Source organism: Epinephelus fuscoguttatus, linkage group LG20, assembly GCF_011397635.1.
Source record: "Epinephelus fuscoguttatus linkage group LG20, E.fuscoguttatus.final_Chr_v1".
NCBI lineage: Eukaryota > Metazoa > Chordata > Actinopteri > Perciformes > Serranidae > Epinephelus > Epinephelus fuscoguttatus.
This window is the reverse complement of record NC_064771.1, coordinates 12,457,420-12,472,894: the sequence shown is the minus strand read 5'-3', so window position 1 is coordinate 12,472,894 and position 15,475 is coordinate 12,457,420. Positions and strand designations below refer to the sequence as shown.

At 41.1% G+C, this 15,475-nt stretch overlaps 1 protein-coding gene across 1 annotated transcript in view; it reads left to right on the top strand.

Annotated features, from left to right (window-relative positions):
• The window catches only part of antxr1c (ANTXR cell adhesion molecule 1c), a 51,742-nt gene extending 38,229 nt beyond the window's left edge, over positions 1-13,513 (top strand). Inside the window, 5 exon segments of the mRNA XM_049563435.1 lie at positions 9,908-10,010; positions 10,013-10,180; positions 10,183-10,248; positions 10,251-10,309; positions 10,311-13,513. Of these exon segments, the coding sequence (XP_049419392.1) occupies positions 9,908-10,010; positions 10,013-10,180; positions 10,183-10,248; positions 10,251-10,309; positions 10,311-10,379 (465 nt within the window). The 3' untranslated portion in view covers positions 10,380-13,513.
• Positions 13,514-15,475: the final 1,962 nt, after the last annotated feature.

The following is a 15,475-nucleotide window of genomic DNA, read 5'->3' as shown; positions in this document are numbered from 1 at the left end:
ATACCTGTGATGACCCACAGCTGTAGGCCCTCCTTCTCCTTTCTTCCTCCTTCCCATCTACATTCATCAGTCATGTTTTTCTCATATTTTTCTCTTTTTTTATATTGCTCCTCTTCTAAGCTTTATTCAGTTTACTGTGAAACTTGGATTAAAAGTAAATTGCTCTTTTTTTGCCCCCTCCTCACTGTTGCTTTTCCATTCCCAAACAACATATATGCAGTTTACAAGGATAAAGGTGTTGAAATGTTAAAACAATGAGTCCTTGACTTCAGACAGCGGCATACTAAAGCAGGCTTCTCATTTTCAGCCGGGACCACTGATTTTAGATTTGAAGGGTTTGTTTTTTCACTAAATAATGCGGTATGAAATGCTCCATGGCTTTCTGGGTTAGCTCACTACTGTAGGTGGTAAGCTAAAAATCCATGCGTGGGTGCAGATATTTATCTCAGAGGGACAAAAAGCGCAACCCAACACTGACCTGGCGTACACTTGGTTTTCAAATGCATTTCGGTGATATGAACACAAGTGGACCACTTACATTCAGATTTTGTTGCTGCCTACTTATGCTAGAAGGTCAAAGGGCCCTGCACACAATCATTACGTTAACACTCTCCCCAGTCATATTTGCAGTTGTGTTAGCTTAAAATATCGCTGTCACCAGAATCCAAAGGGCCAAACAATGGATGGTCACACAACACTTCATCCAATTTGTCGTAAAATGGGCAAGTAATAAAGTGTTGGTGTGATGTCACCAAAACAACCCCCACATCCTGCACTGATGACCAGTTTTCCCGTTACCTCCTTGTCTGGGATCATCGACTGTTTAAAAGAAGTGCACATGGTTTGCAGGCTCCTGTTTTGAAGCTTCAAGTTTGGGTTTTATGCCATCGCCATCTTGATTTTTGGGGGGCCAGAAGTGACCATTATCAGACAAGAGGGTGGATGGATCTGACTGAGAACCTGAGTACACTGCTGTGGTAGCATACCCTTCTTTATCGTCTATTTTACTCTAAATGGGGCCATGATTTACTAAATAAACATCATGATATATTGAAGAAGATTTGAAACTAGTGATTGAGACCAAAACTCAGTGTTTACTGAGGTAATAAATCAAGTGAGGGCCAAGTAGGGTCATTATCTTTCTCGTAGACTATACAATCAGTCTTCTTTTTACAACTATTGAAGTCACCCCCTGCTGGCCATTAGAAAGAATGAAGGTTTAAGGCACTTCCACACTGGCATCATTTTTCGAATTCAGAAATAACTCTTGTGGGAGACACATCAGGATACAAAAGCGTTTACACTACAAAAAATAGGTCAAGTGTATCCCAGACCACTTTGGCAAGTGGTTTGAGTGATCGCATCACAATGCATCTTGGTAGTTGTTAACAGCTGTATTTAGTGCTGTCCACTCTTGACAAGATGCATTTTAAATCCAAGTGTAAACAGGGTAAATATATATATATAAAAGTCTTTTATTATGTCCAGTCTGAAAATGCTTCAGTCATGTGTATCCATTACTCATCCCGTCATCCCTTCCTCCATCTGTCTCTCTGTCTCATTCACTCCTGGCGTTCCTGTGCTGGCTAACACCTCGGCTGGCCTGTCTCCATCCCACTGAGCCAGCTCACACCTGCTTCATATTAGACGCCATAAATTGGATAAAAAGCAGAACCGCAGCTCGCACCCAGACACATCCTTGTAGCTCGATAGGAGTGTTTCCTGATGTGTTCGTGTGTGTGAGATGGTAAAAAATCTCTCCTCTTCTCATATCAGGCACGTGGCTTAGTTTTAATGCAGGGTGCTTTTATATTAAAAAGCCCCAGATAAGATGTTTGGTCAAATGTGGAGAGAAGATGAGAAGGTCACTGAGTACAGAAAGTACTTCCAGGATGTTTTAAATCTCCCTGACACATTTAGCAAAGTCAGTCTTAATGTTCAAACGTGTTCTGGTTTCCACTTCACTATTGTTGATGGGCACCTTGTAAATCACTGGCATATGATACAAGAGGAATAAAAACTAGTTCTTCGCAGGCTGCCTGGTTTTTAGGTACGTTAGCAGTATGTTTAATTGGCAAGCATTAGCATCATTTAGTTTAAGTACAGCCTTGAGGAGCTGAAGACTCCTAGTGTGCAACAACATGATTCTTGCCTTCTTCATCTACTCTTCTTCTCTTTCTCCTTTTCATTCTTCCCTCTCTCAATCTATTCTCTACCTTTACCATCCCAACTCTCCACAGCCGACTCTCCCGCTGATCAGGCCCCATCCCAAGCTCTAGTTAAAATCATGCCTTATTAGCAAAAAATTTCCAATGATCTTTTTTAAGAGGAATTCCACTTTTAAGAGTGTTTTCTTGGCACCACAATCAGGAACAGAGACAGGATTAGCTTTCAGCTTTCCTTTAGACGAATGAGACAAAAAACAGTCGCCATTAGCTTACGATTACATCTTCACCAAAGCAAACTGGCACTCAGATAAAAAAGATTTCGGATTTGATATCCTTAGTCAAGTAATTTCTCTTACCCAGTGAAGCTTTTAGCAATTGCTGCATGCGTAAGCGCTGCATGGCGCAATGCTGACTTTCTCAAAGAAATCGTGCCTCTCTTTCCACTCAAATGATGTCGCCTCCTCAAGTCATTTGCGGTTTGTAACGAAGCGGCAGAAACATCTCTCGGGCCAGCAGGTCGGCTCATTTCCAGGTAGTGTAATGTTTTATTTCATTGGGAAAAGAGTGAAAACAAGCGCAGGACACCTCTGTCCTTGCTTTAAGTGTTACCTGAAAAGCTATTTGGTGTTAAATTTCCTGTCACAGTCCCACCCAGAACTAGCTGGCAGGGTTACAAATTAATAGGAACATTTACTCTTTACACAAGGCCGAGTTGGCCGACTTCAGTCTGGATTCTTCATTGGTCATTCTGTTGCCATGGTGCGCTTTTCAGAGCCAGAGCCGATTGCCACAGTAACAGCTGAATGTCACCCCTGGGACCAGCCTGGCCACAGTCCTGTACAGTGTAGCCATGAGGCTAAAGGAACACTTCACCCACAAAATGATCTTTTGTGTTCTCAGCGTGTATTATGTTGAATTCAAGAAGAAAACTTTTGTTTTTCTCGTATGCTCTCTCAGTGAACAAAGAATCCAAAAACCAAGAACATTCCTGATGAACTGAAGTTAACAGGGTCTGTGTCTAACTACAGCAAAAACGTAGATCTCACACAACTCGTGCTGTATAATTCTCATTTATCCAGTCATATGCTCAGTACTTCCCAAACATGCATTTTCACTAAAGCCTTACTATCTAAAACACTGCCACATAAACAATTTTTAAACTCTACTTGTGCATCCCATTGAGCTGCCAAGGCGCACCGCTAGGGATGAGCGAGTAAACCATTATCTGTATCTGTATCTGTTGAAGCAACTAAGTCATCTGTATCCGTACCTGTACTTTAGATGGACGGGGTTTATGGTGGAAGTGGGTGGAGTTTAAATTGGAAGTGGGTGGGCCCTGACCAGAAGTTGTCATTTCAAGCCTAAATTTAACATGGGTTGATCAGAAGTTGCTGTATTTATTTTTTATTAGAGAAGTATTTATAGAACAATCTTAGAATTAGGCTACAGATCATGTTTGATCACACAAGTAAGAGATTGAACACAGCTACCTAAATTCGAATTGTCCTTTATCACAAATACAGATATCGAGACAAATTTTTACTCGTATGATACTTGTACCGGATGCTTGTTTCATCCAAGTATTCGGCTCAACCCTACACACCACTCATCTGTGCATGAGACAGTTTATGTCAGGGGTGTCCAAAATTTTTTTGAATGTTGGCCATATTAGAGAATGTGAAAACACCTGGGGGCCAACTGCTTTTCGCATAAAAAATGAGATAAAGGCAACTGTTTCATTTTTCAGTAAAAAAGTATTCAACTTTCCACCACTGTTGGACTTGGGACATGTGTGCTACCTGCTTGAAATGTCTGCCGCTGTGTTTCCATTTGTTTGCCAATTTATCATCTGTTTATGAAAACACATTAATCTGGCCAGCGTAGTTCCTACTTGGTGCATGTCTACAAACTGTGTGATAATTCTGCCAGTGTCAGGTAAATGGAAAAAATGCTAAATGAACTTCCTTGATCAACCAATACTGGGTCATTTTAAGTCAGTCCACGGGCCAGACTTTGGTGCACCAGATTCATGTGAAAGTGTTGTAAACGATAACGTTAAAAAATGCGCGTGGTTGGAAAGTAGTGAGGATACAACTGGATAAATGAAGCTTGGATTATACTGCATGAGTTGTGTGAGAGAATTAATGTTTTGATATAGTTTTGCTGTTGTTAAACTCAGACACCTTCTACACCTGTTCATAATGCGTATTCTCCCTTTTTTGGATTCTTTGTTTACTGTGGAGGCATGTGAGAAAAAAAAGTTTTCTTGACGAATTCAACGTTACAGATGGTGAGTAACTGACATAAAAATGATCGGTGAAGTATTCATTAATGCTGTAAAGTTGTTAGTTCTTGCAAATGAATGCAATCACACTAAAACAAAAAATTGACCTCCTGTAGTGTTCATACAGTACACAGTACTGAATACACACAAACACACTTTTTCTTTTTTTTCCAGCAATGAACTCAACAACCCCTCCTCTTGTTTGCTTAGTACAGGCTCTGTACAGTGTGATATAGAGCAGAGCGGTTGTGTGTGTGTGTGTGTGTGTGTGTGTGTGTGTGTGTGTGTGTCTGGGTGAGCCTCAGAGAGTATCATTATAAAGCTCATACTCATGGTTTGGCTCACAGAGAAACTCAGGACTCTGTGTGTGTGTGTGTGTGTGTGTGTGTGTGTGTGTGTGTGTGTGTGTGGACATATACTGTATATAACCACATAATTCACCAGTGATAGAGCCGAGTTAAGATCACAAGGATGTTATCTACATTGGAGACAGGAGTTAGCCATTATGAGAGTGTGTGTCACCAAACCACATCCATTTCACTGACGTCAGAGTATAAAATATGAGGTAGAGCGAGTCCTCACTCTCTCTCATGCACATTAACATGAGCAGTTAACTGGCTAAAGGACATGAGGTAATACCTAAAGCAGACCACTGCCAGGGCTGTCTCCACCAACCGACCATGTCTCACACACGTTGTGCCCAGGCCTAGACAATTTTATGACCTTGGTAAGACTGTAGACAGTGGAGGAGGTCAGTGAGAAAGAACGAGCGAGTGTGGCTTTCTTTAATCCAGGAAAATGTTCATAGATTCAAACCGCAGCTGGGCGCTAACAGAATGATGTACATGAAGCGAAACCGGATTTACAAAAAAAAGAAAAAGAACTGGACTCCAACAACTCTGACAACTCAGCATTTCTCAGTTCAATGGTCTTTCTTTCTTTCTCTCAGATCACCTGCAACGAGATAATACACATTTAAAGGCACCTTGCACCTTGTTTTTATTTAATTGACAAGCTAATGTCTTACAGAGGTGGAACAAAGCCATTGTTTTGCAAGTCACAAATAAGCCTCAAGTCTTTGCACTCAAGTCTCGACTCAAATCCCAAGTCCTAAACTTTGAGGTTTGAATCCCAGGTGGGGGAGCCCTTCTGTGTGGAGTTTGCATGTTCTCCTTGTGTCAGCAACAATCAAAAAACATGCAGGTTAATTGGTGACTCTAAATTGCCTGTAGGTGTGAATGTGAATGTGATTGGTTGTCTCTCTCTGTATGCGATAGTCTGGCGACCTGTCCAGGGTGTACCCTGCCTCTTGCCCAGTGTCAGCTGGGATAGGCTCCAGCCCCTGCAACCTTGAAGAGGATAAGCGGTTACAGAAATGAATGAATGGTTGCCATACTTGATGGAATTCATTGACTGATCCTTGAGTGGAATATCTGAGCTTTTCCAACTTCAAGCCATGACATCATTGATTGTACAAAATGAGACGCCTTGTTAGCAGTGATAAAAAGGCTAAAGCACGTGTCTGGGCTCAGGAGAGTCCCAGATCTCTTTGGACCACACCAAATTTTGCCAACGCTGGCTCTGGGTCTATGGTTTTATTACACATGTGAGAAAGTGTCTCAAAAATCTAAACCCTAAATCGTCTAATCCTTGGGCATGGTCAAAATGAGTGGAAAAGAGTTGCTGGGTCCCGATTACACCGTTGACAGGTTGGATCAAATTCAGGAAACAGCTGGGCAAGTCTGATCCTTGACAGGTGAAGTCTGTGAAGTATTTTAAACTGAATAACATTCTGTCTGACACACAGACAGGCTGAGTGGGTCCCAACCACAACCAACCTCCAGGATTCTAATGAAATCCTCTCAAAGTCATTGTCTCCCATAACTTAATCATTAGGCTAATTACTGTAAGTCTTTCATAGCAAATACCACTATTAACAAGTACCACAGCAGAATGAGTGTGTATGTTTCTATCCTGTCTTGTTTTGTATAATGTAAACGTAGAAGTTGTTAAGTAGTAACTAGGGTACTTTGATGTAGTAGGCGACATCACCAAAGTTAACATCCTTTTTTTCATCTATGGGTTTTGGGGGAAGGTGTCAGGTATTTTAAAGTCAAAAGGCTCAAGTCCAAGTAAAGTCACAAGTCACTGCTGTAAAAGTCTAAGTGGAGTTGCAAGTCATTTTTGATTTTGTCAAGTCGGGTCTGAAGTCAAATTTGTGACTCATGTCATGTGACCCAAGTCCACATCTCTGTTTGTACACGTAATTAAAAGAAAAGCTTGAAACATGTCCCTTTCATATCTGTATGTTAGATATTTAGCCCCCACTAGTAGCTGCTTATCTTAGTGTAGCACCAGTCACCCAGACCAGCTGAAAAAAAGACTGATTCTTCATTAGTTTTTCAATAAATCCAGTCTGGGATGGAGCCAAAGTACAGAGCTAGTGTTGAGTGTTCATGTTGCCTAAAGAATGCAGCCTCTACACTTCTCCTCTCTGTGGGTATTTCCATGAGGCATGAAAACAGTTTAAGAATCCGAGAAGATCCTCACCCTGGCTTTTTTTATCGATGTCTAGGAATGCCAGACTGGATAAGTGGCGACAGACCAGAAACTGGTGGTTGCCGCGAGGTTCTTGTCCTTTTTGAGTCTGTTTATTCAACTTTTTGTTTTCGCTCACAGCAGCTAATTTACAGGCTATGAATGGAATGTGTCCTTTGTGACTGCTTTTTATGTGATTTTGTGAGGAGTGTGTGGTAGATGTCGACTTGTTCGGCTAAATGGGAGAGGACAGGAGTGGTTGGAGTGGCTGGAGTAGAGGGCAAAAGTTTAGAGTGGTATATTTAAGAATTGCCTCATGTCAATTTGGTTTATTATCATTTTCCTCTTTCTGGTATTGTTTTTTGTCGTTACTTCCAAATGCCTTCTCTCCCTTTGTCTTACTTTCACTCACTTAAATTGGATTCTATATCTGCGAGGGCGTTACACTACCGTAGACAAAGAATAGGTCCAAGACGTGGCCCTGTATCCTGTGTTTATTCGTGATTTTTCTCCATAGACATATCAGTAAATATAAAGTTTTTAAAATCAGGCTAAAACACAACAGGTACAACACTTAATGTGTTCCCCACAGCTTTGTAAGAGACATAAATTCCCTCATTTTCCACTCTGTAAAACTGTGGTCCTGTGGCCCCAATCACTGGTTATTAGCAGATTAACATTACTTCACTCCGCTCCGACTGCCAACCACATGCAACTATGGAGCGGGTAGAGTTACTATGGAAACAGCGACCTCTGCGAACTCGGGTGAAGCTTGTGGTTAGTGTAATATTTTACAAGCAGCTCAGGAGTGAAATGTGATTTCTGCCAGAACAAATTCATTTGTTTTACAGTCTGATCACTGTTTACAACTCCGCTGCTACCTTTTACCCCACCCTCACTTCACCCACCCACCTGCGCATACACACACACACACACACACACACACACACACACATACAGCCTCTAACCTCAATCCTTTCCTATCTTTTTTGTTCTCCATATGGTCTCATCATGAGTATGAGGGAACTTTGGTAAGTGACAGTTCTCGGGACAGAACATTGGACTAACGGGGATAATTTGTGTGGGGGCGACAAAGCGGGGATTTGAGTGTAATCTGGAACACCAGCTGGCCATGCACACACACACACACACACATACACACAAACACAGAGCAATGACTGTACCATGACCACATGGTGGACTGATGTCACTGCCCTCTTAGCCCAGATGTGCCTCATATCAGTGTGTCTTTACCTGAAGATGTGTGAGTGTGTGCACATTACTCCAAGTATCAATTATTCATCAAAATCCAACCCACTTTCACGTTATATATACTTTCAATGTTCTTTTCTGTAATCCTTGTTAAAGCCCTCACTGAGTCAAAAGTTTCCATATTATCATTTAAACACCACCAGTTGGAGCAAGACTCAGAGTCCACAGCCATGTGAGCAGCTCTGTGAGGCAGCACTTGGGCACAGTGGTGCTTAAAGCTAAATGCTAATGTAATTGTGATGACATGCTCACAATGACAATGCTTACTTGCTGAATGCCTAGCAGGTACTATGTCTATCATGTTCACCATCTTAGTTTAGCGTGTTGGCATGTTACCATTTGCTAATTAGCATTAAAGGGATTGTTCATATTTTGAGGTGAGGTTGTATGATACTTATCCATAGTCAGTGTATTACATAAAGTGGATGTCAGTCCCAATTTGGAGAAGCAGGCAAGAGTACCACCACAGAAGCTATGCAATGTACTGCTGTGGATGGGGGCAGCAGCAGAAGGTATTTTAGCCAAATAACAACAAGGTCCACCTAAAAAAAACTATATCATTTTAAGTGTATGCTATATTTAGAATATTTTCACCGCTTTACCTTGCTGCAGACAGGGAAGCTGTTAATGGCCTTAGTACCCATCTATGCTCTTCTCAAAGCACCAGGCTCTTTTATGAAAACAGTTTTTTAGCTTGCTCAACACAGGAGCTACTGGTCTGCAGCTGCCTCCATCAGTTAGTTAGTTTGTAGTATTGTCTGACTTTGATGAATTGGAACTAAATCTGTACTGCTCCAAAAGCACGCAATCAGTGCGTTTACATGCACGCAGTAGTCGAGCTAAGCTCATAGCTCGGCTAACCAGTCAAGTCGGTCTTCTCGTCTTGTCTGAGTATACATGCAGAAGACAAAATCGAAGTTCTGACCAAGTACGTCTGACTAGTTCCAGTTCTTGTTCAGAAACTTTTTAAAACAAATCTGTATTTTGCGTTTTCACACACTGCTGCTACGTCATCTCCTTCTTCTTTTGGGTGAAAGCCCGCAAAAGAAAAAGTGGTGCACGCGCAGAACGGCGAGTCCAACTCCAGCCGGACTAAGTAGATACATGCAACAGTAGTTAGATTTTCAATCAAATTATCTAGGTGTGTTAGTCGAGTTACGGATAGTCCAATTTCAGTTGGACTAAGCTGTTTACATGCATTTAATAGTCCGGTTTCAGTCGGACTAAGCCAATAATGTAATGTATGTAAGTGTACTGTGTAACGCAAACAAACTATGTGCACCTGTATGTTCAGCATTGTTAAGTTACTGTTTTTCTCAATAGTCTGGCTTTGAAGAGAGCAATATAGCAGCTTCAGTTCCCTATCGGAAATCGCTGCCTGAACAAATTAATTTGGACCTGATGTTGGCCCTAGATAAAAAGTCAGGGGATCACCAAAATTATTCTTGAGATCATGAATGTCTGTATAAAGTTTCATGGCAGTCCATACAATAGCTGCTGAAGATTTTCAGTTTGGGCCAAAGCGGTGAACCAACTGGCAGATCAATTCATCCCTAATCCATCCACACTAATATCTAAATCAAATTTACAGCAGATTTAAACTCAAACTGTTTCTAATCATCCATGTCTCATTCCTTTCCTTCAGGGTCGGTGCATCAACTTCACCAGAGTGAAAGAAGAGTCAGTAGCAGCCAGGGCCCCACCTCGCACCCCGATCCACACACCCATGCCCCCACCACCGGACTACCGCCCTGTGACCACCCCCCCGTCTCCCACTGCCGCCAGCCCTCCTGCCAGATCACCCCCATCAGGCCAGTTACCCCCAGGACCACCACCAGCCCGCACACCCCCGGGGCTTCCCTCTGCCCCGCCATCGCGCCCCCCGCCCACCCTCCGACCCTGAATCACACAGACAAACCCCTCCCCACGCACCCGCTTTGATATCACAGACTTACCGCTCTGTTGACCAGATCTTTCAGTTTGAGGGTCTGGTCCTCGCTGCCAAAGATATTCCTGCTATAAGCCAAAGATCAGCAGTATTTTCAGTCCCAGATGTGCTGTGTTCCTCTTCTTGTATGGGAGAGAGTGTCAAGTCAAACTATAAACTGGCAGTTTAAGTCACGTCAAACATGCTACCACCTAGCATGCTAAACTCAGGAGGAAACGATGTAGGAATACCAGGGAAACTCCATGCCCATGTTTATGTGCAAAAAGTTTGACTTGTCAGTTTGTCCCACACAGAGGGGGAATGTGGTGATTCGGGGAAATATTTACTTAGTGTTGGCGTTTGTGAGATCAGGGAGGATTGTTGCTGGACAGCAAAGCATGTAGGGACAGGAAGTCCATAGAAGAATACTGCAATGGATGAAATTTCTTTGTTGTCTTTATCCACTACTGAGCTAGGCCATAGTTTTTCAGGAGTTAAGGCGAAAAGTAGGTGGTGCATGAAAATCTGAGAAACCAGGTGAAACCTGGGGCAGAATGGATTGGCTTTTTTCTCCATTGCTGTGACAGTGAATCAGAGATTTTGTGAATAAGATTTCAAAGAAATTTAAATTGGTCACGTTGTTAACAGCGTTCAGTAACTGAGATACTGAGATCTGATTTACTTTTTTTGGACATTGTTATTTGTTCTCAGTGCCAAAGTGATTTTTTTCTTCAAATTTTTGTGATGTTTCTGTTGTCCAACAACATGCTAACATATTCCCACCCTTTAAAAGGACATTTTCCCCCTAAAATCAAAAATGCATATGTTTCCTTTCACCTGTAGTGCCGCATATCAGTCTAGATTGTTGTGGTGTGAGTCGCAGAGTGTTGGAGATATCAGACATGGAGATGTCTGCCTTCTCTCTAATTTAATGGAACTAGATGGTACTTGGCTTGAGGTGCTCAAAGAGTCCAAAACGTGCATCTGCTCATGGACGACAGGCTTGTGCTCTTATCAGCACTAGATGGAAACATTAATGGTGTCCTCTGTGGCTTAGCTGTAAGGTTAGCTAGCTCGGTGGTGCTAGATAAGCTAGCAGTAGATACACACTCCCTGTTGTGGGGGGAATGGTTGGTTCAGTTCAGTAGAAAGAGAAAAGTTCCTACATGAAACTGCTCACAACAAAGTCTGTGGATTATCTTGAGTAAAGAGGTCATGATTTCTTGAAAAAGAGACATAACTGAGCACCACAAGCTGAGTGCCATCTACTTTCATCATATTGAAAAGAAGGCAGACATCTCAATGGCTGATGTCTCGAACACTCGGCAACTCACACCAAAGCAAATAGGATTAATAAACGGCGCTGCAGGTAAGAGTGAATATGTATTTGTGATTTGGGTTGGGTGAACTGTCCCTTTAATACAGAAATGATACAGTTACATGATTTGTGGTCCAGTTTTTGTACCATTCAGTGACAGGGAAGTGTACAGATGTTATATGGAGGGTATGTTTTTACAATATGTGTTTGAGATGCGTTTTTGAATGTTACGTTGGTCGATATCTATGAGGCTTTGGATTTTGTCCTTAACCACCTTTTCATGTTTCATTGAATTTAGAATACAGCAATATATATTTTTGTTTTTTTATTTTGGTATCTGCGCACATAGACTGCTGGACAACTACAGTACTTATTTGGGGGTTTTTTACCATTTGGATATTGAAATCAAACAACCAGAAATCAGGTTAACGTCTCTCCTCACCTGTACTTTGATACCAATATGTGTGTTTTATGTCTTCAGTTTTATCATCACCGGTCACATTGCAACTGCAGGGCAGTTCAAAGAGCATCTAATTTATTTTACTCCCCGAGAGAAATAGAGGAGAGTACTTGAATATCGACAAGGTGTCCAACCACCAAGACGGACACTGTGCGCAGAATTTAGAAACACAACAGCTAGCCAGTTAAAAGTCATATAAGGCTTACCAGCATTTCACAACCCCTCAGCTACACTGATTTAAAACTGAATGTGATCCCGCCACAGTTTGTTTAACTCAACAATTTACAAATTATGTGAACCTTGGTGTGCATTACGCGCTCCATAGCTAAGTGCTAGCAAGTGAAAAGGCGCCTAAACATGTTAGTAGTGACTACATGCTAAATACGGGGGAAAATGACCCCCCAAAAATGAACATGAAAAGAAACTTCAGGGTGTAGAAAAGAGGTTGAAAATGTTGGTATTCCTTGTGTATCCAGTGCCTTCTGGAATTTTATTTCATGTTTGATTTTTTTATACTTTTATTTTGATGTACGTCATTCAGTTACGTTGTGTACCGTTGTGTTACTATGGATTCATTATCGCTCTTAGTGCCTTAAAGTTAAGCTACAAGAAAGATGCATACGTTCTTTAACTAAAGTTACAAACCCCAATACAGTGCAGTTGAGTTAGAACAAATTTGAAAGACAAGGTACAACATGTTGCTATCTAGGGCTGCGTTATATGGAGAAGTACAATATCCCCAATATTGAGAAAATATTGTAGCAAAATCAATATTGAGGTATTAGGTGTTTGGAAGGGTGTGAACTTTGAGTCATATTTCTTTTTCTAAACATAACCACATTACCTTTACTTGCCTAAACCTAACCTCCATAACTTAACATCAATTGCTTAACTTCACGTTAAGTACGTAATGTCATTCCTGGGGCGATAATTCGTAGAGTATCGTACAAACTGTTGTATGAGGAACGTTGCTTTACTGTATTACAGCCTTCAAAACTAGGAAAATACCATACTTATCAATTACGATATCCAAAATCTAAGACAATATCTAATGTCATATCATTGTATCAATATAATTACCATAAACAAATCATACCTGGGTAAGACAAAATTGGATAAAAAAGGAAAGTATTGTTAATTTGGACTCAGCAGAGCGTGTGTCCTTGTTTTACCTCTGCTCTGATGAGAACATAGAGATATGTGTGATAGATCTTCCACTCATTGCTGCACAAACTTGCTGAACTAAGGTTTGAAAGAATTATTGTTTGACAGACGTAAGAGGCTTTGTTTTTTTACAGTGTGCTAATTCGGTTGAAAGAATTTCAGTATAAATGCAGCATTGATGCAGGATCAGTGTTCGGCTCCTGCAGAGGCCGTCAGAGCTGTGTCATTCTTAAATAAGATGAGATATGTTAATCAGTGTTTTTTTTTTTTTACACGTATAAACAGCAGTACTGAAGCAAATATGAAAGACGTATATGATTTTCTATTGTTGGTTGACATGACTTTTTTTTAAAACAATATCAATAAAGGTTGATTTCCAAGCTTCTACCAGACAGTGCCTGTGTGTGATTTTTGCTTGGACTCGTGTGTAATACAGCATTCTGTGTCCCGCCTGTCTCATTTCCCTTTTGCAGCTCCACCCCTGTGAGTTTGTACAGTGGATAACTGTACCATTCACAGTTAGCCCTGTATACTACCCACATGTACATTTTGGCTGCCCTCATAAACACAGAAACAACATAGTTAGCTTAGCCTATTCATATGAAACTGACACTGTACCTGCAAAGAATTCCCTGGTTGCCAGAAATAGACCTATCTTAATTTATGATAGCAACTACAGGTGTAATTAATGCCATTAATGACATAACTGTTATGAGGTTCCACTGACCCTGACAGATGAACCAGCATGCATAGAAGCTGCCTTCAAATTACACGTGAGCTTTTGGATACGACATAGGAAGTTCTGAGTCAACACTGCTGCTAGGCAACAGCAACATTTGCGCTACTGTCTGCATCTACTAAGGCAAAAAATTTAGCAAGCTGTGAGTCAAATAGTTATCTGCAGCTTACTGTTTTATCTGTATTTTATTTCAGCAAAAAAAGCTTTGATACACCCACAACCAAACACAAAACAAACACCAAACAAAAAACCTGTCCAGCACAGTAATGGATCATTTAGCAGCTACAGAGCCAGTTGGTGGAGACCAAAACGAAGCAAAAAGCTGAGTGAATTTTGAACTTACATTTCCCAACACAACTCCAAATCAATTTAATTCAGTTCAGTAGAACTTTATTAATCCTTGCTGTCACTTGGCCGACAGACATGACAGACTCCATGTTGGTCCATGACTATTCATCCCTGGTCGTCTTTTGTGACGTGGGTGATGTCATCAGGTTATTCTTGGCAAACTTTCTGGGGAAAACCTGGTCTTATTAGGAGAGACGGCATTCATCCCACTTTGGATGGAGCTGCTCTCATTTCTAGGAACCTGGCAAACTTTATTAGTAATTTAAATCCCTGACAACCCAGAGTTGAGACCAGGACTCAGAGTCGCAGTCCTAAACGCCTCTCTGAGCTTCTAGTTCAGTTACCCAGCCATAGTTTTAATAGTTTTATACAAACGGTGTCTGTCCCCCGACCGCCTAAATTATCTAAATCTAAAATTAAACAAAGAGGAGTTGTGCATAACAACCTCATAAAAATTAAAACCTCTTCTGTGACAGAAAGACAAAACAGGAGAATTAAATGCGGACTGTTAAATATCAGGTCTCTATCGTCTAAAGCAGTGTTAGTAAACGAATTAATATCAGATAATCATATTGATTTACTCAGTCTCACTGAAACCTGGCTGTGTCAAGATGAATATGTCAGTCTAAATGAGTCCACTCCTCCCAGTCATAATAATACCCACATTCCTCGAGGCAGCGGCCGAGGAGGAGTTGCAGCCATTTTTAACTCTAGTCTGTTAATCAGCCCTAAACCTAAACTAGATTATAATTCATTTGAAAGCCTCGTTCTTAGTCTTTTACATCCGACCTGGAAAACCTCGCAGCCACTTTTATTTGTTATAGTGTACCGTGCTCCTGGCCCGTATTCTGAATTTGTATCTGAATTCTCAGAGTTTTTATCCAGTTTAGTTCTTAAATCAGATAAAGTTATTATTGTAGGCGATTTTAACATTCATGTCGACGTTGATAATGACTCCCTGGCTACCGCGATTATCTCATTATTAGACTCCATTGGCTTCAGTCAGGGTGTACATGAACCTACTCATTGTTTTAACCATACCCTTGATCTAGTTCTGACGTATGGAATTGAAATTGATAACCTAATAGTCTTTCCACAGAATCCCGCTCTCGGATCATTATCTGATTACTTTTGATTTCTTTTTACTCGATTACGCCACTCAGCAACAGTTACTATACTAGATGTTTATGATAGTGCTGTCGCAAAACTTAAGGAAAAGATTACTCGTCGTTAAATTCATTACCAATACCTTCAGTA